The sequence below is a fragment of the Mycteria americana genome, chromosome 1, assembly GCF_035582795.1.
Source record: "Mycteria americana isolate JAX WOST 10 ecotype Jacksonville Zoo and Gardens chromosome 1, USCA_MyAme_1.0, whole genome shotgun sequence".
NCBI classification, from domain to species: Eukaryota; Metazoa; Chordata; class Aves; order Ciconiiformes; family Ciconiidae; genus Mycteria; species Mycteria americana.
The window spans coordinates 17,806,519-17,832,510 of record NC_134365.1 but is presented as its reverse complement, the minus strand read 5'-3'; the positions used below and the strand labels follow the sequence as shown (position 1 = coordinate 17,832,510).

General features: G+C 42.1%; 1 protein-coding gene across 3 annotated transcripts in view; it reads right to left on the bottom strand.

Annotated features, from left to right (window-relative positions):
* Nucleotides 1-25,992, bottom strand: part of GRAMD4 (GRAM domain containing 4) — an 87,395-nt gene that overhangs the window by 40,611 nt on the left and 20,792 nt on the right. For all 3 annotated transcript variants that reach the window (XM_075492234.1, XM_075492217.1, XM_075492227.1), the window contains exons 2-3: nucleotides 18,388-18,598; nucleotides 8,461-8,581 (exon numbers count right to left, since the gene is read on the bottom strand). In XM_075492234.1, coding sequence (XP_075348349.1) covers nucleotides 8,461-8,581; nucleotides 18,388-18,598 — 332 coding nt within the window. The remainder of the gene's footprint in view (nucleotides 1-8,460; nucleotides 8,582-18,387; nucleotides 18,599-25,992) is intronic.

The window sequence follows — 25,992 nt, the reverse complement described above, 5'->3', positions numbered from 1 at the left end:
GGAACAGAGCCATCTACAACCCCTTATTCACCTCCATAACCTTTAAAAGTTAGTGTCATAGTGAAATCCCCCACAGCAACAGTGAACTTCTGTCATATTTTTTGTATCATTCAACACATTATTTATTCAGTGGTGAGCAGTTCTAGGTGAGCAAAGAAACCCCTGTACGGAAAAAGTAAAATTGGGGGAACACACCAAAAAACACGCACCCCAAATCCAACACCTCATATGGTCTACTACTATATAGGGATCAAAATGCATTGTTCACACATTCAGCTACACAACTAATCCTCAATGAACTCTAATTCCTCCTTCCTCAAAAACTTCTTTTCCTATTGTTCCAACAGACTCATCTTGAACTACTTTACCTTCAGCTGATCTTTCCTCAGCTAAGATAAAAAAATAATGCTAAAAAAAGTGTAGAAGAAAATAATGCTAAAAACGTATGAAGATTTTTTTTAACCCAACCAGTCTATGGATGGGGACAAAGAGTAAGACATTCAAATGCTAATCGGATAAGGGAAAAAACAAAACAAAACCAGACACAAAAACAAGTCAGCAAAGAGGGAAAACTGAAGGAAGAACTATTCAGGGTTTTTTTGCATTTCAGAACACCTTGCTTTGTCAATTTAACGGTTTTTCCCTTGTGGTCAGGCCTCCTGCTTGTTTGCATGAGTTTTTCATACAGAAAAAAGGGGAAAAAAGATTTTCTAATAGGAATATTGGTGTCATAAAAAGCCAAAAAGAAGACGGAAACATTAAAGATGAACTATATTTATTGAGTGCATATCCTTTCCTCCTCCCTACCCTGTTTTATATAGGCATTTTGGTAAAGGAGAAATGAAACAGTTAAATATGAAAACCACATTTTCACTATAACCTTTCTCCAGCTCAGTCTGTTTACCTGCACACATCAAAACGAAGAAGTGACCTGTCATATTCGGAAACAGTGATGTCAATTTGCCTTAAAAAAAAAAAACAACAGGTTTGGCAATTAAACACAGGTTTGGCAGTTAAACAATCCCCATTTGGAAGTTAAACAATCCCTCTTTTTACTTTTTTTTTGTTTGTTTGTTTCCATTATTCTGTTGTGCCTCTCTTTGCTCTTTCAAAGGCAGAGCTCCTGCTCCAGTACTTACAATAACCATAGCTTTTAAGGACCAATTTTTGAGTCTCTTTGCATACGCCTACAGGGCAGGGAGCAGCGTGGGCTCTCTACGCTGACAGGAAATAAGCCAACTCTGATCCAGAAGCAGTGGAGGGAAGGCTAAGTCTGAACCATCATCCTGCTTCTCACTGCAATTAACATTCCCCTGGTACTATTTGCCTGTCCTGGTTTCAGCTGAGATAGAGTTAATTTTCTTTATAGTGGCTGGTATGGGGCTATGTTTTGGATTTGTGCTGAAGACAGTGTTGATAATACAGAGATGTTTTAGTTGTTGCCGTACTAGTCAAGGACTTTTCAGCTTCCTGTGCTCTGCCAGGTGCAGAAGAAGCTGGGAGGGGGCACAGCCAGGATAGTTGATCCCAACTGACCAAAGGGCTATTCCATACCACATGACGTCATGCTCAGTATATAAAGCTGGGGAAGAAAGAAGGAAGGGGGATATTTGGAGTGATGGCATTTGTCTTCCCAAGTAACCGTTACGCGTGATGGAGCCCTGCTTTCCTGGAGATGGCTGAACACCTGCCTGCCCATGGGAAGGAGTGAATGAATTCCTTGCTTTGCTTTGCTTGTGTGCGCAGCTTTTGCTTTCCCTATTAAACTGTTTTTATCTCAACCCTCAAGTTTTCTTGCTTTTGCTCTTCCGATTCTCTCCCCCATCCCACCGAGGGGGAGTGAGTGAGCGGCTGCATGGTGCTTAGTTGCCGGCTGGGGCTAAACCACGACATTGCCTCACCTCAATAGCAGAGTTTCATGTGAAGTGTTCTTCTATTTCATGTGATGAGAGAGACTAATTTACAAAGCACATAATATTTGACAAGATCTTCTTCCTCTGTGCAAACTGGTCTAGTCTCCTCTCTCACCATTCCCGTTATGTCCCACTTCGAGTGGGTGAGGTTAGAATAAATTAAGATGTCATTACTATGGTATGTACAAAATAGTTATGCTAACAACCAATTAGTAACTTTACCTTTACATACAGTGTTTTCAGTGGAGCTTTACTGTGTTATAACAGACACAGGATCATTTCCCCTTCATTATGGAAGGATTTTAAATTAAGCTTCCTGAAAATATCTAAACTGTCTTAAAAATCAATAGCTTACTGAGACAGATCCCCTTCTCAAAACATCAAGTGGGAAGTTTTCTATTGCTAGATACACTTTTGCCAGCTTAAAAGTCATGAAAAGTACTGCTGCTCTATGAATTTTCAGAAAGTTCAGAGACTAAAAATGCCAGAAGAGTTGCAGAATCCATCTAAAACGAAGGAAACTGTAAAAATTTTGTCATTATTGCAGGAACTGTTTGCACTCCCTGTTTTTGGCAGAAGTGAAACAGGCTATAAACATTTCAATGTCTGGCTTGGGAATAGCAGCAGGCTCTTCCAAGGCTTTTATGTTACTAAGCTGGGAAGGGCAGGTTCCACATGGGGTTCCCGAAATCTCCAGCCCAGTTATACAAAAGGGACAGGCACAGCAGTGCTGACCACTGCCCTGCCTGAGCTTTCACACCAACTCCACAATTCATGACACTAAGTTGGGAGCCCAAAAAAAAAGGCAAAAGCAAGAGCACATCCCACGTACATAATGCGATGCGTAGGCGGCATCTGTTTGAGCCAGTGGAGGAGCTAAAACAATAAGTCTCTGTCAGCACAGTGCTGCACTTTGGTTACTCAGCCCCATGAAAAGGCAGCATGACAGCACGTGATCCTCCTGGGTTGGGCCCTCCAGCATTCTGGCATCTTCACGCCACCACCATTCACATGCTTTGTCCAATGACAAGGGCAGGTTGCACAAGCTGGACCCAGAACAAGGACTAGCCCAGAACTAGCCTGCTGCTGTGCTGGGCTGGAGTCGCACCCTTTCCCTCTCCCCTGGTCTCAGGAAGCTTGTGCTCTTGGAAGCCAAGTTGAGAGAGAACAAGAGCACAACCCATCCTCCACCAGTCAGAGCAGAGTCCTTGCAGATGAGAAACAGAGGTCTGAATCCTCCTTCGTCTGTACTGAGGCGTCCTAAACCCCAGACAAGTGATCTAACCTGCTCATGATTGCCTCTTCCAACAATGTTTCCAGGAAAACTGAGCTACGCTTTGGAGGGGTTTTTTGTCCAGGAAGGCTAGGCATGAACTCAATATACATGGTGCATCATGTAAGCATCTTTGGGTATAAGCAAAACCTTTCCTACACCTCTTAATAAACTTTCCCTAATTTTATGAGAAGCCTCTCAGAAGACAGACCTAGAAAAACTTCTGAACAAATTTGTTGTTAGTACAAAGCAAGTGAGAGTGGCTCTGGTGAACAGACAGCTCTTCAGCAAAGCCTGGACTCACCCCTTTTTCCTGCGGCTTCCCTGGGTGCCCAGGGAAAACATTCAAGAAGATTCCCCACCAGTCACCATACGTAAACCACAGTCCTCCTGTGAGGAACCCCACAAGGGCGAGCGACACGTGCAGATCTCCCAGGAACATCCTGTTAGCGTCTGGGAGTCCAGGATTTTAAGCTGAAAGAAAGGAGGCTTAGAGGGAGGAGTAAAGGGTGGGAGAAGCCCAGGGTAAGCTCCACTGCTGCAGCAGCCTCGGTGCTCACCAGCATCAGGATGCTTTAGGAGCCCATGCTGCAGCCAGGGTTGACCATCTAGCAAGGAATGGCTGCTATGGCCCACAGCTGGTATTTGTGTGCCTCAAATATACACAGCAGCCACTTACTCTCTTACCAGAGTCTTCACTTGCTACACAAATCAACTCTTTATTCTGCTTCAAGATTTCTGAACCAAAGGTGACTTCAGGCTGCCAGGTCAGTAAGAAGACAGCAAAACTAATGCAGTGAAACTATTCCTCTGCTTTTCTCTAGCTCTGCTACTGCAGGTGTTTGACCCTCACGCCAGGAGAAATTACACCAAGGGTGTTCTGATGCAGCTGGTAATTGGACTCTGACTCGGCTTCATAGTCAATCTGTTGCATACAATTACTAGGGCTGTTCAAGGAGGTATTAGCATTTCTGTACAGAAGAGGACTTTGTAGTACAGGTCTTTTGCTGGTCACAGCCACCACCACACACTTCACCTCTAAGGTTTACTATTTTCCAGCATCCCAGACCTTTAAGGTTTACCACTTTCTAGCATCTGCCCAAGGACCACATACGGTTTTCTAGAGCTCTGATTTTATGAGGTTTGTTTTCTGCTAGGTTGCTCTTCTTACAAAGAACCATCAGGTCATTTATACCAAAAAGTGGAAGCCAGAGAAAACACTGTGAAGTTAGTCACATACGTGGTTTAAAAAGGCACATGAGAATGAAGAGAGTGGGGGAGCAGAAATTTCAATGGGAAAGAAGCATAATCCCGACTTCTTTTGTAATGCTGGTATAAAAATCTTAACTGAAACCAGCAGTTTTTTAAGCCCCCTAGAGACTCCTGCCACAGCCTGCTGTACAGAGCAGAATGCAAAACCCTTGTGGGAGAGGACTTTACTTCCCCCTAAAGCTCTGCATCCTCATGCAGCATTTCTTCGATTTACCAGTTCATGATTAACCCTCTAACAGCCACCTGGTTTGTTTATCTTAGCTGCTGCTACCATCAACCCGTCTTCCCTGAGCTGCTAAAATTAACATTGCAAAAGGTTTGAACATCTTTGAATGAGAATTAGCTAATAACTCATGTAAACCATAGGATGCACGCGTGCTTACAAAGCACCTTGTAGCACTGGGACCAGAGTGCTGATAGCTGCAAAACTGCCCTCCAGAAGCAGGCACAAACAGTAATGGGAAGAACAGCAGAATGTGTACCTCAATGAGGTGCAAACTCAAAAAGATACTGCCTATCATTTTCTCTCTCAAATGCAAGAACAGCAAGCAAGTTTTTATTCCTTGTTTAGATACAACTAGGTTTTGAAATGGAAGCACTAAAACCACTACTAACCTTAGCACATTAATCTAGCTGCCCCAGTGCAGTAATTGCCTTCCAAACCTGAACCCTCAGCTAGCACCAAGGCAGCATTCACATGCGTTAAAAACAAGGTTTAGTAATACACGAAGTCCTTTAGCAATGGATTATTCTGATGGCGACAGCTCCAAAACAAAGCTTTATCCATCCACGTGCATTCAGAGGTCCAGCAGACTGAGCTCTTTGCATTTTTCGTTCAGCAGGGATTCAAGCCTTCTTCTGCAGGAACCCACCCTGATACCGCAGTCTCACCAGACCCAACATGCACTGAATGTTTTCAGCATTCCTGGACTAGGGCTCAGACGGAGCCGTGAGATGACAGAGATTAAGACCATTCCCACACAGACAGGAAAAGCAACTTTAGCCCTTTTGCCTGGAAGAGTCAGCTGATCCCTCCCTTGCTTAAGATGTCATTATCCAAGATCCCTTCCTCCACGTGCCTCATCCTCCTGTCAGCCTGCAGCTTAAACCCCTCGCATTTCCAGTCACATTTTATTTGTGTTTACAGCTATGCAACACGCTAAGCAATTCCCCTCCATCTTCACCTCTCCGTATATTTAGATTATCTCTTTGCTAGGGAGGAGATTCATCTGGCATCTTAGATGAAGATCTTCTCCCTTTACTGACAACTGTTTGTCTCCAGTAACTACCTGCTCCAGATTTCCTCTGCAGCTTGTAGAAGCTAGAGTTAGGTTTGACAGGTGTTTCACTGAAAACACTACTGAGCCAAACTGCATCTTTTACTTGTGCCTACTAATGGCTGAATGGAGTTTAGAGAAGACTAACAGCTTGCTGTTCCTTTAGCCAGGCACTTGCAACTATAAACCCACAATGACTTGTAGCTGTGTTGTGGATGTGTACCTCATACACAACATATAGCTGGAAGGAAACCTCTCCTCTTTAAACCTCCTGGCTAATAACATACCTATACAAATAAGAGGTATAGAAGAGGCAAAAATAAAGTTACAGGATCAGGTTGACTGTGATTAGAAACCAAACACATTAAAAAGCAAATCCATGGGACTTTAAATATTTCCCCCACATACAAGCAGTTGCTTTGATTTTTGCACACCTAGCTGGAAGAAGTGGAGTAAGAGGAAGTGGCAAACAGTTTATGTAAAAATACAATTATAGTAAGGTGTCCTTAAGGAATGCCATAATTAAAAATAGTATGCAAATACAGCTGAGTGACTAGCCTTCTTAAAAAACACCTATTGCAGCAACAGGATTTAAAAACCATAATAATCAGGCTTTCTTCCAAGGACAAATTCAAGTAAACAAACTGCATGTTTCAGGAATGTTTTTCTGCTCACCATCAGTTCACTTTTTGGAAGAAAAAAAAAAAAACCAAAGCATTTCTAGTATTAAAAACAAACAAAATCAACAAAAACCAACTCAAAGAGAAGGAAGAAGAAAACAGAAAAATACAGGAACCATATCCAAAAAGTGAGCTCCTACTTCACCCCAACTGACAAACATAGTTACATATTTCAACCCAAAACTTTGAATGGGGTGTAGGAGAATAAGGAATAAGCTTTACTGCACTTATTTGTCTACCAGTTTATCACTCTTTCTTTTGTTTTTATGTACAGAGTTACAACCAACTTGCCAGGACAACACTATAATTGCAGCTACAGCAAACGTCAGGCTTTGGTGAAGAACTCTTGACCTAGCAGTAAGGGCTGGAGACACCCAGGACTGACCCACACCACTCCACTGCACTGCCCTGTTGGCCTGAACCTCCAACCACCTGCTCCAAGTTTATGTGAAAGGGTGAGCTTCGTTACCCTTTACCTTGGAGTTTGCTACAAAGGTCTGCGCAAAGGAAAAAAGATTCAGCTAAAAGTGGTAACATAGTTGATCAGAAGGTTTTCAAACTACAGCAAGAACCTGAAGAGTAGAAATATTCACAAATATTCACAAAAATATGTAGTTACTGTAACCACATACTAAGGACTGAGAATGGATTCACCAGCCATGGAAGTGTTTGGGAATCATACCATGTTTTTATAGCAAAAAACATGTCCTAGTTCAAACCAGAAATCAGTTCTGGGAAGTCCTACTCTTTCTGTTACAAAACAGATTGCATCAGGAAATCACAAATGTCCCATCTAGTTTAAAAAACAATTTGATAACAGGAGCTTAAGCAATATGGCTTTGGGGATGGAAGGAGTACATGGTAACTCTGTACTGCACAGTTAAATAAGAAATCAAATAAATCACTGAAACCAACAAGGCAAGTCAAACAGAGCTTTCAGTTTTTGCTTGATATTCCAATTGTGATACCTATTCCAGATACCAGTGGAAGCTGATAGCAGCTCGCTATAAATTTCTGCCCAGTCTCCTTTATCATGCCTCCCTCTCATACACAAGGGGGAAAAAAATAATTAAAATAAAACAATCAAAGAAATCTTCCCAAATGATAAAAAGTCACCAAAAATTAATTGCAAATCCTTGAGAATAAGATGAAGATAAAACACAAGTCTTGTGGTTAGATTATAATCTAGAAATTGAATAGAATCTATAGCCTTGTTATTTCTATCCCTTAGAAAATAACTGACAAGCTTCGAACACATAAAAACAACCCTCATATTCTGCAGTTCAAAAATAATCCATTAAAATGACCATTTTGGGAAGCAACCGAGCAAGAATTGTCGTTGATTTATTACAGAGATCTCTACTTCTATCAAGTTAAAGGAATGCTTGTCTCCCATTTTTTCGGTTTTAACTATCCCGACTTACAAGTCAGCAGTTCAGATCTGCTGAGATAAAATCCCAAAAGTCTTACAGGTGCCTCTAGCCATGAACGACAATTGTGTCTCATACATACGTATATACACACACACAGATACATACACATAAAACCAAACAAGTAACACTTGAAATCTACAGATACTCTTATCTGTATTTCTTATACCACTTACCAGTAATTTATATACTGTTAAGAGACATGTGTTTTAAGACCTATTACTTGTTGAAACAGCTGCCAAGGAAATGCACTGGTCACCCCTTCAGAAATCTTTTCCTTCTTACTATTACTACTAAACAAAAACCACCTATTGCAACCACATTAACGTTGAGTTAATTCTAAGATAACCTGAAGATGTCAACACCAAGACCTCAACTAAGCAGCTTTGTCATGTAGTGAGGTATGTTCTGAGGAATGCAATGAGGAAAAAAATATCCAAGTGACCCAGAAACCTTGGGAATGCTTTTAAGTTCCTCCAGAGAAGTGTCAGTCCACATGCTTATCCATGCATCAGCCCACCTCAAAATTCTGATGCTAACTTCTGCAGTTTAGAGAAGCCTTATTTCAGCAGGCTTAAGCCATTCCTTTCCACAGAGCATTAATTTTACACTTACGTAAAAAGTGTTTTTCCAGTAAGGCTATTTCCAGGTGACCTTTGATCTCATTCAGTCTGTCAGATTCCGTTCTGTTAAAATCCTGGACTCCTGAAGCCATGACGATGGTCCCTGGACCAGCCTATAAGAAAGCCAGAACACACTGACAGCTCAGAGGCACATTTTTTTGTCATTTAAATACATCAACTTACTTCTGGGGCAGTAAAGAAACAGCCACGAGAAACATGCAAGTATCAACAACTCTGCATACCTCTTATTCAGCATTAAACTACCAAAATGAGTGAAAGCTAATCAAATGCACAGCGTCTCTCCCATGTGAGTTTACAAAATGCACTTCTGCAGACCTGAGGGAGCTACAGAAAACAAAGATTTTTTTTTTTCTCCTACTTACCAGTTCTGCTGCATCATCATTTAGCCTTTCTTCTGCTAAGTTAAAAGCCATATTTACACTATCCCTCTCCTCTTCCCATTCAATGAAAGGTTAATGCAACATACTTTACATATCAAATTGTGAAGCTAGCAAAAGTAATACTTTTCCAGATATTCACCGAGTTATTAGAAAACAGATATTGTATATTTTAATATCCATTTATGGATGTGTAATTCTGAAGAGTACGGTCTCTCTGCAAGAAAGATCAGTGCTGGGGACTGCCGCTCCCCAACATCCAGTACTGCCCCGTTACTGCTGAAGGATGTGGTTGGTGCCCAGAAGCTCATACTGGCAGGCCAGGAAAGGGGGGAGTCAGGAGATTACGTGTCTTGACTGATTTACCAGCACCCCTCGAACGAACTCGGCACTAGAAATACTGCAGAACGCAAGAATTAAAGAGCGACTTGATTAGCTAAGAAGAGCAGTGACAACCACCACCTCCACAAAGGGAGCACAGAAAAACCCCAAGCCCACGCAGCAGAAGGCAGGTGATGCTGTCCTGCTCCCATAAAGTGGACATTTTCAGACAGAAAAAGAAAGGGTGGGTGAGGGCATCTCCTGGGTAATGGTTGTTAGGACACTGTGTGCAGTCCCCACCAGGTACAAAAAGTCTGTCAATGAGAATTATAGGAGCTTCTCCAACAGCTTATATTCAAAACTGAAGTGCTAGATTACAGAAGCCTACATCTAAGACATAATCTCAAGGCAAAAAGGGATTTATTTACCTATCCTAACCATTCTCCTACCCCTTGTTTGAGCTCTGAAAACATACAGGAGCTGTATTGCTTTCAGAAGTCAGCTTGTATACATTTAACCATGACAGCTTAAATTACATGCATATATAAATTCAACTAATTTAAAAGTTAATTAAAAGACATTTTCTATGGTTTAGGAAAGATGTACAGAAAGATCACTGACAGCAAAGTACTTTCACCATTGGGAATGATTTGCACTTTTAAAATAACACAGTGTGGAGATACCTATTAAACATCTGTTTTCTTGCTTGAGCTGAACAGATGCCGAGTTTAAGCTTCAGAATTTGTCTATACAGGCAAATTAGCACTCTGTAGGCCTTTACTGCATGGCGTTTACCTGGTACCAACTCCCCACCTGGGCTTGATCAATACAGTGCCAGGCAGAGATGCTATTTCCAGTCCTGAAAGCAGCACAGTTACACCCACACAGCACTCTGCCAACGCTGCCGGCCCCGATGAGGAGCAGAAGCTGTTAGCTCAGCAGCAGCCCTGTGCTGCTTCCCATTCTGGAGCCAGCACGAACCATGCCATAGCAGAGACGGACAGACCCCAGGGCAGTCCTCACACGGTGAGCTGCAGCACAGCATCCTCCTCCCCATGCTCCAGATTTCCCATTCACACCTGCCTTTAGCCAGAGAGATGCAGTAAGACATGCCATCTGCAACCACTCCAGCCACTGCTGAAGAGTAGCAGCTGTCTGTTTTCAGATGAGCATGATTTATTATCTATAGAGCTAGGTCGTATTTATTTACACCAGAAGATTCAGTGTTATCACTTGCCAGACACTTGGATAGCCCCAAGGAGGAAGGTGTGGCTGAAGTTGAACAGCAGCACCCTTACAACATGCTCTACAGACAGGCAAAAGGAAAGCCTTATTAACATTGCTTTAATGTTAACAGATTGCTGCCCAGGTGTTAAAGCATGGCTTTCTATATTGTATATCCACATCTGGTATAAAGGGACAATCTCTGCTCCTAGCACACAGGAGTTCATACGGAGCTGTCTAAAGAAACAGTGCCACCGCTTAAAAATAAATAAATAGATAAATAAATAAAATCACATACAGGTCAAAGAGCAAGATGCTGTACTCATCAGGAATGTTCCCAGGCTCTGCGCATGTATTGGGTTTGTGTGGCAAGGTTCTGGTAGGAGGGGGGCTACAGGGGTGGCTTCTGTGAGAAGATGCCAGAAGCTTCCCCCATGTCTGATAGAGCCAATGCCAGCCATCTCCAAGACGGACCCACTGCTGGCCAAGGCTGAGCCCATCAGCAACAGCAGTAGTGCCTCTGTGATAACATAGTTAAGAAGGGGAAAAACCTGCTGTGCAACAGCAATGGAGAGAGGAGAGAGAACATGTGAGAGAAACAACTCTGCAGACACCAAGCTCAGTGAAGGAGGGGGAGGAGGTGCTCCAGGCACCGGAGCAGAGATTCCCCTGCAGCTGTGGTAAAGACCATGGTGAGGCAGGCTGTCCCCCTGCAGCCCAGGGAGGTCCATGGTGGAGCAGGTATCCACTGCAGCCCGTGGAAGACCCCACGCCAGAGCAGGTGGATGCCCAAAGGAGGCTGTGACCCTGTTGGGAAGCCCACACTGGAGCAGGCTCCTGGCAGGACCTGTGAACCCGTGGAGAGAGGAGCCCATGCTGGAGCAGGTTTGTTGGCAGGACTTGTGACCCCACAGGGGACCCACCATGGAGCAGTCTGTTCCCGAAGGACTGCACCCTGTGGAAGGCACCCACGCTGGAGCAGTTCTTGAAGAACGGCAGCCCGTGGGGAGAACCCATGTTAGAGAAGTTCATGGAGGACTGTCTCCTGTGGGAAGGACCCTATGCTGGAGCAGGGTAAGAGTGTGAGGAGGAAGGAGTGGCAGAGACAACGTGCGATGAACTGGCCGCAACCCAAGACAGCACCTGGCTCCTGCCCAACCAGTGCCTGGTCCCCAACCCCATGTGATGTGGTGGGGACAGGAACACAAAGACTGAGGTGAGGCAGGAGAGGAAGAAGAAAGGGGCTAGCAAATACCTAAGCATATTCAAGTTTTCATCCTCATTGAAGATACTCAAGGTATTTCACCAAGAGATGAGCTACATTTCAGAAATCCATCTAGAGAACCAGCTCCACTTTTACTTCTTTAGAGATGTTAAGTCATTATTTAAAGTCCAGGATACCTTGACTGTGCCGCTTAGGAAGCATGAAAAAGCAAAAGATGCCTAGGACCGGGGACTGAGTAATACAGGTGAACAGGACTCTTTCTGAAAGTTTCCAAATGTGTGCATCTGCTAAAGCATTGGACCCAAGAAGTTTGACATTGGTTAATGGGTTAAAAATCAGCAGGTACACATCATTAAACTAACCCCAAAAGGCTACAATGACCTTCTAAGTTAGAGAAAAAAGGAAAAAAAAATCCACTAAGTTAAACCATAAGAATACTAGGAGTGAGATCATGCAATTATCATGTAATAATAAAATGGTTTAACCAGAGTAGTAAGATACAGTGACATAAGTTTGGTGGAAAACAAAGCACGCAATTTCCAACATTAGTGACACCATAACATATTAATGAATACAAGTTAGAAGCATTCAGAAAACTGAGCATGTCCAGGACAGTGATATGGGAGACATTTAAGCAGATGCTGCTTTTGTCCCAGAAGATTTTTCCCCACACCAATATACCTTGTTGTGTCAAGAGGTGTTAACGGTCTAAAAAGATAAGAAATAAGGTCTATATGTTTGCTGGAGGTCAACGGCCTGCCTCTGAATTCAAAAAGTTCCTCTGTCTGAAGTTAGCATAACTGACTCAACTCACAAGTTAACAAAAAAATTATCTTGTATTAATTCCAGCATTAACTGTGTAATGCTTCTTTCTTCTGCTGCCTCTGCAGGCTCGTGCTGGGACTCGGGCTGGATTAACTACACTTTTAACTTAACTACAGATGCCCTTTCTTGCTTCTGACTCACAGTAAAAGCCTTGAAGGCTTGCACAGAGTTCTGCTTTTCCTTCTGCCTCTCTACCTTTGACAGTATTTGACAGAGGAGCCCTCTTAAAATGTTGGCAATCACTATTACTTAGCGAAGACCGTGCACAAGGCTTGGCGGTGCCTGGGAAGCCAGCAAAATGCCAGAGTTGAGTGCAGAGAATCAGAACCAGAGGAGTTAAAGGAAGATTTCTGATGAGGACAGATTGCCTCTAACCCACTATCAGAGTTCAGAGTTGCCGTTCCAAGCCACATCCAGCTCTGGATCTGAAAAACCACATCTACCCACAAATGTGTTTTTCAAGTCATCTGCAGAGTTCAGGCTTTTCATAACAGCACCTCCCAGCCTGAGAGATCTCTGCCTTCCCCCCCTTCCCTCCTCAAACCCTCTTCATCCTGCAAGCCCTGGGATTTTGTTTTGTGCATGGAGCACCAATGCCACCTTCATTGTACAGCCACGGAAAAGGTCTAAGTCACTTCTTAACCAAGCAGATGCGGATCTGTCCTCTCCATCTGCAGCACAGCACTTCTTCAGCACCACACAGAAACGTAACTGGCCAACTCCCTCCTTTTATTTTACTTGCACAACATCATACATGGATGATTTTTCTCTAGGAGTATCTAAATGTTGGTCTCAGTTACAAGTTTGTAATTAACTTAGAGAGGAGCAGTTCTCAAACACGGAGGATGGGGAGCAGTGAGGACACAGTGTGCCAAGCCCAGGGGCACAACCATCCACCCAAGAGACTCCTCAGGGCCCAGCAGTGGCTGGGACATGACACAGGGAAGAGGTAGTTTAAAATACAAAATTTTAACTTGCATTCATTTGAGCAGCAAAGGGGGGGGGAAAAAGTCAGGTAGGGCCTGTAGTGATAGGACAAGGGGTAATGGTTTTAAACTAAAGGAGGGTAGATTCAGACTAGATATAAGGAAGACATTTTTTACAATGAGGGTGGTGAAACACTGGAACAGGTTGCCCAGAGAGGTGGTAGATGCCCCATCCCCGCAAACATTCAAGCTCAGGTTGGATGGGGCTCTGACCAACCCGATGTAGTTGAAGATGTCCCTGCTCATTGCAGGGGGGGTTGGACCAGACGACCTTTAAAGGTCCCTTTCCGACCCAAACTATTCTATGATTCTTCAGCAATACAACAACTACAAAGCTTGCCTAGAGAGGTCATAGTCTCCCGAGTTTCTCAACTGACACTTCATGTGCATTTTCTTACTTCAAATTACGAACGGGTTCCCTATGGCTGCTGCATTTACCTGCTTTAAGGAAAGGGAAAATCCAACACCACTGCTCAAGAACAAAAGCATCTGCATGAATAGTTAATCCTTAGTAGCAATTCTGGGAAGCATACCCATACTGGGAAGCTCCTAAAACACAGCTATATTTTACATAAAATTTAAAAAATCTAGTGCTAGCTAGCCAGGTTTAGAAACTTTAATATCTTAACTGTAATGTTTGTATCATGCTTTACACCTTCCAAGCATCATGCTTTATACCTTCCACTCATTGTAAATGAGGTGACGGATACAGAAGTGTTCAAGGTTTTAATTGACATGTTTCAGGAAAAGCCAAACTGTACTGGAACAGAAATTAAATTAATGTTTTCAGTACCACAGTAACTCAGATTTAATCCTAGCACACTGGCGGGGAACTTGCATAAGTAGATTAGGCTGCTTTCAGTACAACATGCCAGGTACGAGAGCACTTCAATTTGCAATGCTCACTGCAGGTTAGTGCAGAACCTCCACAGGTTTAAACACAAATTTGTTTTTTCCCCCTCTGCTGAAGGGGACGTGATCCTTCTCTGCACTGAGTTAATTCATATACCTGTACGTAGTACTGAACGTTTTCTCCCTTTTATAAAAATGGGACATTTGTCACATTAAGAGTACATAAGTTCATCTATAGCACAAAATGACGAGATGTAAATTAAAATGAGGCAAATCAAGCCAGAACTGGCAAATACAAGGGCGATCTATGATTTTCAGGGCACAGTCTCCATCCCTGAACATTTGCATCTTAGCAAATCAAGTTGCCAGAGCAATGTTTTAAAGCTTTTTTAGGTGCAGAATTGTGATCTAGCAGGAAGGAACCCATGTTGCATCTACAGAATAGGAAACCATGGTGGCACCGAAAAAAGGGGACTTTAATTACCGAGCAAGCAACATTACCTGAATTTCCAATGTCACAACAAGACAAATGCTAATACATTCACTATTTGGAAACAGGAATGAACCACGTTACCCCCTCTACCTATTTCGTGATTGTGGTGTTTTTACAAAACAATGCAGAAATAACAGTGCTGCATACAGTGCTGAATGTCCTTGCTTTCAAAAACAACAGCCAACCAACTATGGTAAAGAGGGAAGGGAGGAAGAAATCTGGGAAGCTATTCAGGAACTGAAAGAGATGCTTAGCAAAGAGTTAATTTGTTAACCAGCATGGCTGTCTTGGCAATGATCTGATCACTGTGTCCAAGTACCCATAGAGACCTAAGAAAGTGCCTGCTATCCAAGCCATACCTGGTAATCAGGGCACTTAAATCAGGGGGAAAAGTACCCACACATGCAAACAGCCAGCCTGTAAATTGAGACCAAACTAGTTCAAATTAAGAGTAAGACACTTTTTGGACAAAAAGTCTCAGAAACCACTGAGGAGAATTCAAAGGAAAATAACAAATCCTTCCAAACTCAGGGTTCTCCTACCAGGAGCTAGCTGCGTGCTTTACCCAAACACAAGTTCGGATGTTTATTATTGAACTAAATAGGTAAAGCTCATAGTTTTAAGATAAAGAATATAAGATGACCTCATCTGGCCATCCTTTCTGTCCTTCCATGGGGTGCAAATTTTGCACATGCTACTTCAGTAAGACATGCGAAATGTTGGGACTAAGTCCCACTGCTGTACCTGTGGCCTCGAACTGAACTTTCACTTCACTTGTTGGAGGTGTGCAACAGAGGATGCTCTTCTCTGCAGATGGCCAGGACTCTGCAATCACAAGCTTTTATGACAAGGCTTTTTACTCCAAAACCTCCATTTGTGGCAAGTTTTTGCATACACTTGTCAAGTTCAGACACATACATAAAGAAGAGGCACCTAATGTGCACATTTCTAAGTGCACTACGTACCCTTGAGGCACAGTACAGAAGGGCCTTTCATTCATATGACTGTGCTGTACTGTTCTAATAGACAGAGATCTTTCTTTAATGGCTCTGTAATGACTAATACACCAGACTGGGGGGGGGGGGAGTAGGGGGGGGACAGAGATGAAGCTTTTGTCAAGGGAATGGCTGACAGCGGAGTCAGAGACATCTACGTATTAAAGATGCAGATAAGGGGACCAGGACTCAAATTTTGCATGCCTATGCTCAGTTCCAAGCCACCAATCTCGCTCTTTCAAGCCCATCAGTTCTGTTGCTTCACTGTTTCTATTAAAATCTGAATACAGAAGTGGAAGCACAGTACAGCTCACATCTATCTGAAAAGACATGCAGCCTAACTTCAATTTATGCACAAGACTTGCATTGACTTTCATATGCTTTCAACAATTCCCCAAAGGTATTAAACAGGAAGAAACCAACCAGACTTGGTCTTCTCATGATCAGTGCAATAAAAGTATAATAGTAATTTGCTTACAGGGCCTATAAAAGAAAACTACCCTGTATAAGCAATTTAAGATTTGAGTTTTAGCCACTGAGTTAAAAAAAATCAGGCACAATTCAACCATATGATCTCAATAAGAAACAGAGATATAATTCAGAATTGCCCTGTTCACACGATCTCAGCCACTATTTTAATATTGACTTAAATATACAAGCATTACTTTCTTTACTCCCGGCACCTCTGCAGCACAGGGGATTATTTCTTCTCCCTTCATTTTATGGATGGGCAACAGTACTTAGTAGGCAGATGTCTGTGAGGGCCAAGTGCTAATCCCCTAAACTTCCCATCTGAAATTTATCCCTTATGCGTCAGCCCTCTTTCCTCACACAAGTTTGCTTATTTTGTTCACATCTGCAATACAGCTGCTGCTCTTAGGCTGTTCCAGCATCACACTGGGTTTGGAGCTCCCAAACATCAGGAGAAGGGAAAAACAAGAAGTCTGATGCTGTTGCTGCTTTCCTCTCTCCCTTTCTCCCTGTTTTTAAAGACCTATACTCAACTGTACCCCAAGGACTTAAATCATGACAGCTTACTTAACAGTATGTAATCAGCCAGAAAGCAAAGTGTTTCTCTTCAAATTACCTTCTCAGCACACAGAGCTCAACAATTTGAGAAACAGAGACCATCACTGCACATGTATAGCTGTAAGGCTTTATAACTAGTCAACACTGTAGGTTTACCTTGCTATTCCCTCAGCCATACCACCTTGGAGCTACTATCCTCCTGAAGAAATACAGAAAATAGTATCTAGGGTTTAAGACAGACCTTTCTGTAGCCTCTAGCTCTGCCATCCAGATCCTTCTCATTAGATACAAAGAGTATTCCCTGCTCTCCACACATAAATATAATGCCTTAAGTTTAATGAAAATAAGCCAGTATTTACCTACAAAACCTCAGAAAATACCACGTTGGAAGGGCAGCAGCACAGATTAGTCCCAGTATACACAATACATATGACTTAACAAATGAGAGATGTCTTCAGTAGAATAAGAGCAAGGAAAAGCATTCAACAGACCTTCATTGTCTGAAGAGCTTGAGGATTTGCATACAATAGACTTTTTGTGACCCAAAAATGCTCTGTCATTACCACTTGTTTGTTCCATGATCACAGGAAAAAAATTCTGGCAAAAGAGCTCCATATGAGCAGGATTGTATGTGATACCATACAAGCCCACTTAAATTTAAAAAACCTAATAGCTACAGAACAGGATACCAGCTGCAACCCCAAAGGAGATGCTTAAGTGTATACAGTTTGAAGTCTTTCAGTTTAACACTTGCAGTGAGCAAGCCTTGTGCTTCTAGAAATGAGCTTTCAGAAAACAGCTTGACCACATCTTGGGGATAAAAACTGCATGGTGAGTTTCCAGAGTGGTACAAATTCTGACTTCCAAGACACATTCTAGAATACAGTTAAATGGACAAATCGTAATTTAGATTGTAGGACTCCAAGCTCAAGGATCCACAGTCATTTTTTAACAGTTAAAGCAGGATTTTTTTTTTAAACCAGTATTTAACTTTTCCTCAGTGTCTTTTAAAAAGGCAGGTCTGTGAGTGCTTCTGCTTACCAGCACCAAAAAGTTTTAGCATCTGAAGAGTCTTGCTCACCTCCTGTGTAGGTTTAAACCAGCTCTACAGCATGGAAGCATTACTGGATACAACACTGCAGCGAAGAACAAGGTGGTGTGACCCTCTAACTCTAAGGAAGTCACCAGAATTCTTATCTCTACAGTCCCGGCCAGTGCTATTTGAGCAGATCTGAGCTTTTCAGACTGAAAAGAAGTCTCTCCTTCAGATCTGTTCATTAGCAATTCAACAAAATAAATAAAACCCAGACAGCATTCAGAAGCACATCCAAGGTTAACAAACCTGTCAACCCACAACATCTAAAATCAATAGTAGGGACAGGGAACCCTAATACTAAGAAATTAATTTGATCTTGCCACAAAATGGAAGCCTCTTACTGGAAGCTTACTTCCTAGTCCACAAATCTTCACGTGTTAAATCCAAAATATAGGGACAAAGAATTATTAATTTCTGTTATTTTTCTGCCTGACAACTATATAACATAATATAACGATACTAATCAAGTACTTACAGGGTCTCTCAGCTCTTCATTGTCTCGAGTTGATGTTCGAGGTATTTTCACTGGGATTTCATCTCCACATTCAGTGTCTGAAGCATTTGGAGACTCTGCTAAATCAAGGAACTCATCTCTCTTGTGACCTCTGAACCTTATTTTGTCCAACTTCTTTAGCATGTTCAGCACTGCACTTTTCTGCTTTACCTTAACATGACGGTTGGAGTCTCTGCAAGAAACAAGACATCAAGAGTACTTTAGAAAGCTTGCAATAAACCTAAATACACGCATTCTAATCACTACTTCTAACCATCTTTCAAGGGCCTTCCTGCCACTGGAGAAAGAACATGCTGCAGCTTAGCTTTTTAACAGGCATTTTTTTCCACAGTGTAACAGATGCATGGTTTATTTTTCAGTAGTTGATGATTTACCAGCTTCCCACACTATTACGGCCTCTTTCTCATGGCTATTTTTAAAGCAAGTCAGAATGGGCACAAGCTAACAACCTGCACTTCAAAGAAAGATTAGGAAGTCAGTTCCTAACAGGTTACTTGAAACAAAAAAAAGTCTACCTGTTAAGTCCACATTCTTCAGCTTGCTGATACTTCTAATCAAAGACATGAAAATCCACTAAGCTTCACAACCAATCTTTTAATTCCCAGAAAAACTGGAGCAAAAGAGTAGTGTGGCTATCATATCTCCCTACTGCTTCAGGCTAAGAAAACAGATAATACCAAGGGTTTATTGAAGAAAGCCAGCCACCATGCAGAAGATCGCACCAAAAACTAGAGACTGTTGAAATCAACCATAAACCACATTCAAATGCACCGCCAAGATCCTTAAACTTACCACCACTGACAATCTTGTACACCCTTTGCTAGATTTCTATTACTCCCTTTGAGATGCAAAGGAGAATCACTTCATTAGTGATGCTTTCACATTTTTTTAAAAAGACCAAAACTCTACTGTAAGAGAAACAGCGCAGCCAGTATTTTTGCAGAACGTGCAGGTGCCACGGCATCTGGAGGAATCAGAAATGCCCAGGACATTTCCATTCCAGAGACAGTATTTGACATGAGCAATACTTAAATTATAAATCATAAATCATACTGGCAGAAGCACTATTGTCTTTTAAAAGACAATAGAAGAAAGGTTAATTAATATATGTAAACTCATTGTAATGGAAGCTTTCTGAGATACTGCACTGTATCATTTCTGATTTAAACCAGACCTGCCGAATTGCTCTGATTCAATGCTCTACACATATCACACTGTACCAAAAGGTCCCAAGCTCCATCTTTAAAAAAAAAAAAAAAAAAAAAAAAAGTTAGTTCCTTGATCCTGCCACTCCAGCAAGCTACTGCTCTGGCAGTTTATAACAAACCAGACACAATCTTCTCTCCTACAAACTCTGTTCCTCAGCTCAGAGCATTCCATTTGGAGGGTGCCGCAACATTCTCACAAATGGACTTTTGCAGTGGTAAAAATTTATTTTGAGGCACTTATTCCTGTTACCATCCTTTTTTCCCTATGGTCAACATTGCCCTCCTCTTCATTAAAAACCATGCTTAGCTTCATGGCACATCATCCTAGGCACAGGTGCGAGATAAAAAAGCAAAAGGCAGATCTAGACATGTGTCACTTGAGGTGTATAAATAAAGACCAAGAAAGAAGAGCCTTTTGCTACTGGCTCCCACAGCCTTTGCGCTTGAGGTAATCCTCACCTCCTAACACCAACCTCTTTTCAACAGAGCTCTTCGTCCTTCCTTGCGGATTCTCCGTTTACTCTAACACTTTGGCAGTGACTATTCACACCAAGTTCAAACCAGATCATTCCCTTCAAAAATCTGTCTTAGTCTGCACCTCTGCCAAGGTTTCCTAGCACCTTTCACTTAAACACAGAAGTTTGAAACTAATGCAAATCCCCTATAGTGCAGCTGGCAAAAAAACCCCACAAAACTAGTCCTTTATCAGAGATGCTTAAAGTTGCAGCCCTGTGTTTAATATTTCACTTAGAGAATCACTTGCGGTAACTCACACCGAGGTTATTTTCTATGAACAGCTTTTCTTTGAAGTTCTATTACTTGTCAAAGCTAAGTTTAAAATAGAAACACTTCTTGCTCATTCATTGACTATTTGATGAAGAAACTTGTCAGCTATCACATCCAGAAATATCTCCAGGCCCTACTATTAATAGCAACTAGAGAACAAATGCTATCAGGGAAGTTTAAACCTCTGATAAGCAGCAGCACAATTGTATCATGCTCCCTCCCATCTCAAAGATCTCCATCTATGTTCAACCACTTTTACATACCATGTAAGTCAGACCTACAGCAAAGCAGTTGTAAACCAAACCCCGTTTGTTCGCCATCCACGCTGTCACTGCTAATGATACAACTATATGAAGAAATAATAAGGATGGTAGAGTGCTATCGCTTTTCTGGTGGCCACTCCTCAGCCCACACCAGTGGAGGACAACCATGCATCCCAAGCCTTCTCCATCCCTCTTACGGATGGAGCAGTCTCAAGGCTGCAGATGGGCATTGCTGTCCTGGGCGGAATCAGGAGTCCTCAGCATTCTCCTGTTAAAGGCACATTTATCCACTGCTCCCCAAACACCAGGGCTGTATCAGGACCTCTTTTAACCTTTTTTATACAGTGCTGTATCGCCTGGCATATACAGCACTTCAATGGACATTTCAAGTTCTGAATTGAGTTTTCGCCTTAGAGTGGATTCCCATTCACTTACCTCACAAAAGAAGGGAGAGGCAACAAAAATGTCTTGAGACAGAGCAATCAACCCTTCTCTTCAAGCTTTGCCTTTAAGCAATGAAGAATGAAAGACCCATGAGGCTAGTGAAAAGGCCAGCAGTGTAACTGCCTGGGTTGGACACCGTTTGGGAACATGAAGTCCTAAACTCGAGCCTCCTCCTAGGATGGTTCATGCATTTCAGCCCTAGTGACAGAATAACCTGGCCAACAGATGTACCCCTGAACACATTTATGGTATTTTTTACTAATAAAACTGATGTACCTACCCTTAAGTGTGTTACCACCTGATCTTTTAAAAATGCAAACCTTTTCTTTAAAGCACTAACAGATCACTCCACTCAACACAGTCAGCTTACATCCTGTAACACGGAGGCTAGCAAAAAGAGAGGTCATCAGTGTCAATATTTTTTAAAGTATTATTCATTAGGTTGACCATTAAAAGAGGAAATAGTAAAGAATCATGTTCCTAGGCGTTTTTAAAGTGCTATAAGTACAAGAAGCTGTTATATAAAAATATCTGCTTAGTTATAATTTAAAAATAATAAGATCATTTTGTCTAAAAATTGTTTTGAGTATACCAGGCTCCCAGATTACTTACAGTTACATTAGATTAACCTAAGCAAAAATCTAAGCTTGCCAACAAGCTCCTATAGAAACTCATTATTTGGTCTCCAGCCAAATGTGTGATCTAAGACAGGCTTTTTATGTCAGCAGCCTGTTCTTGCAACTAGCAACTTTTTTTTTAGATAAAGATCAATAAATATGGCGACATTGCAGCAGTTTCAGGCTCACTGGAAAAAAAGCTTCTCCAAGACTTTGTATTCCAAGTGGCTTGGGTCAAATTTAGATAAGCTTGAGGAAGCTTTTGTAAAATGCTAGACCAGAATCTGACCTAGAATTGGCTTTATTGTAAAATACAGTAACTAAATATCAAAAACACTTGCTTCACCAGCATTGCTATTCATCCTCTCACCCTCTCCCAACTATCCATCCATATCCTGGCCTCAGATGGTTTGGCTCTAAGTTTCAGGCTGGTTCTAGTAACTCCCCATACCAGCAACACCAAAAACAACATGCAGTTTTGCACATGCAGAGCTCAGAGAGTGAATGTAGACTCACATCTCCTCCTGCTTTCAAATAACCATAAACAAATATTATGAAATTATAATAAAAATACAACTATTTTAACTCCATGCATTGTAAACACTCTCATTTCCCAACACAGTCATACACGTGACAATAATTGTTCTCACTACCATACAACAAACAAGCTATAAATAAGAATTAAGACTGGTATCATGCTTGCAAATTACTAACTTGAGCAAAATAAAAATAAAATCCACCCTCCCCAATCAAGTTTATTTCTACATACAAACACCCTACCATTAATGTAAGCAACAGGAGATCTTTCCCACATTCAACGCTGTAACAGAAAGTGCTGCAGAGCACAGTAACGCAGACGCTGACTCTGCAAGACTGATTTAGGTCCAACTTCGTTGCACCTCAGCCAGATCTAATAATACTAGCAGGCCCTCTGTTGTAATATAGTAAGGATATCTTACATTAACATGCTTACAAACAAGGCTATTCAGGCACCCAGGTTTTTAAGAAGGTAACTTTTATTTCTCGTTGCAGTAGCAGAGGTCAAACCAACAAAATTAAACAGCAGCTTGTAAAAATTATCCTGAAGTCCCAAACCATCTAGTAAAAAATTAGGCAACAGTTTATGTAAACAGGGCTTGATTAGTAAAAAAAGTCTCTGTTTTCTACACTTAGAAAAAACCCAAAACTAAACTAAAATAATCTTTAAAGGTGTTTTTTTTTTTAATTGCCATTAATATCTAGTTGCTAAAGCAAGTCCTTCAAGGCTGAGGTTTTATTCCTTTTACAGAGGGTCAGAGAAGAGATGACTTTATTTGGACCTAATATGAAAACCCTCAATTAACCCCCAAATGACTGTCAGACATTCAGTTTAAGCGAATATATCAAGACCAAACCCTCAAACCAATATATGCACACATTCCAAACTTACGCCGAGTAGAGAAAAATCAAGTTTTCCCAAACTTCCACATAAAAATCATAAGGAGATCTAGCACAGCTTTTTTTGCCTACATTTACAGAGAGGCTTCAGCAAGGAGACAACCAGCTGCTGGGGAACGATAAGAGCCAGCCTGCCAGCGTTAAGTCTGGAGGGGTATCGGTTACGGGGCTTGCTCCTGTGGACATCCCCCTCACCCCTTCGTGCCACTGCTCCCCCCACGCTCTGCTCTTGCATGAGCATGGAAGAAGCAGGGATGCAGAAGGGAGGAGGGAACCCAGGGAAAGGCAGCACTCAGTACACCGCTGCTGTCTGAAATCCACCTTAAGTCGCCCCAGAGTCTTCTACAAGTGGCTTATAGGTTTTGGTTTTCTGATGTTGCATCTAGTTTTTGCAGAAGAATACGCTGAATCAGAGTATGTGGCCTGGTAGACCGGGCAGAGATTGAACAGATAAATCTTCATGTGTTTTGTCAGAGAAAGGATTCTGCTTCGCAACACAGCGATTCAGTTTTCCTTAGCTGTTAACAAAACACAAACCAGCTACACAAAGTCAAACAGCGTTGCCTCAGTAAGTGCTCATCTGGAGCCTGGGGGAAAACAAACAACAAAAAACCCCACTAAAACATCATGGATGAATTTCATCTTAGGTCAAAAAGGCCATACAAGACTATGACACAGCAAAGTAACCTTCAAAGCACCTGTGTTCCTTTTGCTAGAAAAACAGCATTTCAGAAAGCTGAAGACAGCACTGGAGTTGAAGGAAATCTAGCATACCCATAGCTTTCATCTGTACACCCCATCTCCTTCACATTCTCCTTTTAATCTCAAAATGTCTTTCTGCAGAAATCCGAAGAAAGAGCTCTGGTATCCAAGAAAAGCCAGGCTGTGTGTCAATGAACAAATACAGACACAGTGTCAATACCAGGATGTTTCAGTCTTATCGGGAGGGAGGGACATACAAATAGAGGGAGTGGAAAGTATCAGGATTACGTTAGGTATTCATTACTTCTTCACTGAAATACTCCTGTGTATTATATTAAAAGAGTTGACAGGAGAACAGGAACACAAGATACGCTCAGGCCATCCACATACCAACTGATACTGAAAACAAAGCTTGGTGTTTTTTTCCTGGACATGTCTTAACTAAAACTGGAAACCTCAGTGAGTATTTCTAAGCCTACAACAGTTTCACAGTCCAGCTCCATATACTGGTCTGTGTAAAAAGTTCCCTCTTGATACATGATTCCCCCACCCCCCCCATTTCTCATTTTAATGAACAGAATCTAATCTCAAGTCACTGTCTGAACATTTTGTACTTATTAATATTTAAGAAACTAACCAGAGAAAGATCAACTGACTGCACTTGAGAGCTCCTTTGTCTGCTCAGCTTTTCTTCCCCATGCACACACTTCTCCCAACCTGCTCTCCAGAAGGCTCACATCTGCAAAGAAAGCCAAACCTTACCCACAGCTTCTCTTCCTGAGCAAGAGAGAGTAGTTTTGTGTAGATGAAATTGGCACCTTTCAAGAAAACTTTACTTTAAGCTCAACTCCAGAAGATGCTTAAACATGCAGAAGGGACACAAACCTCACTCAATGCAGCCCTTTCACGAACGGCACCCATGTGAGACTTATATCACCCAGGACTACACAGTATGGTAAATTCTCTGTACAGAACTATGTCATCATTTCTCATTGGAAACCAAGAAACAGCAATACTTTGGGCCAAACATCCAGCTGGCCTGGCCAAGAGCGGCTTACAAACATTCTCCAAAAGTTACAAGCATTGCGCAAGTGCCCTCAATTTCCGACATCAACAACCACGCAGGGCTTCACCTTCAGAGCTGAGCTCTCTCCACGCTCAACCCGTCACAGGTTCATCCTGAAATTAGTCACCGCTTTAGCATCACAGTCGGGCAAAGTCTTCCTCCAGTTACATCACCCTTGGCCCCAGGGTCATAACATGATGTAATGCATATACAGAGCAAACTGCCTTCTGGTTTTGAGTAACACCTACCAAAAGCTCCCAACCCTTTCAGCAGAGTCAGGAGTCTTTAAAACTCCAGGGATAGACTAGACTGGATAGGGATAGACTAGGGGGATAGACTTTGTTGGGGTTTTTTTGCATGAGAGACAAAGTTATCAGGATAGCTATAGTGTGGAGAAATATTATGCTTACTAATTCAGGTTTATTTTTCTCTTGAGTTTAAAGGGAGATGAACAAAGAAAATCCCACCAGAATCATCTCCTCTGTGTTATGGACTGCTGGCAGAGGCAACACTCAATTAACAAGGGTCGGAAATGAGCAGGAAGTTGTGCTTCAGTGTTGCAGGCTTAATTAGATGCAGCTATTAATTAAGCATCAACTCTGAAACAATTTAAATTGTCCACTGACTGAGGGGAGGAGGGGAGGAAAAAAAAAAAAGTGGAAAGCTGTGTAACATGCGCTACGGTACAACACGGGGACCAGAGACAGAAGTTCAACATACCGATCTTGCCTGCCAGTGGTGAGGTTGTCACAGCAACCATAATGCAGCTTCATGAATATGCAATACGCTAAAATCTATTTTTTTCCCAAAAGAGACTAACATGTCATTCAGCTCACAACATGAAGCTGCCTGGGAGATGAATCGGGGTTGTACAATAAAAGTGACTTGTCTTCAAAACCTTCAGCTCGGCTGCTGCTGACTGGAGGGGTTGGGGGAAGAACGGAGACACAGAACATGGCGGCATGGGGCTGTAGGACTCTCTTCTTCTGTACCTGCCTCAGCCAGAGGGTACTGCAGACATATTTGGCAAATGTTTTAAGGCA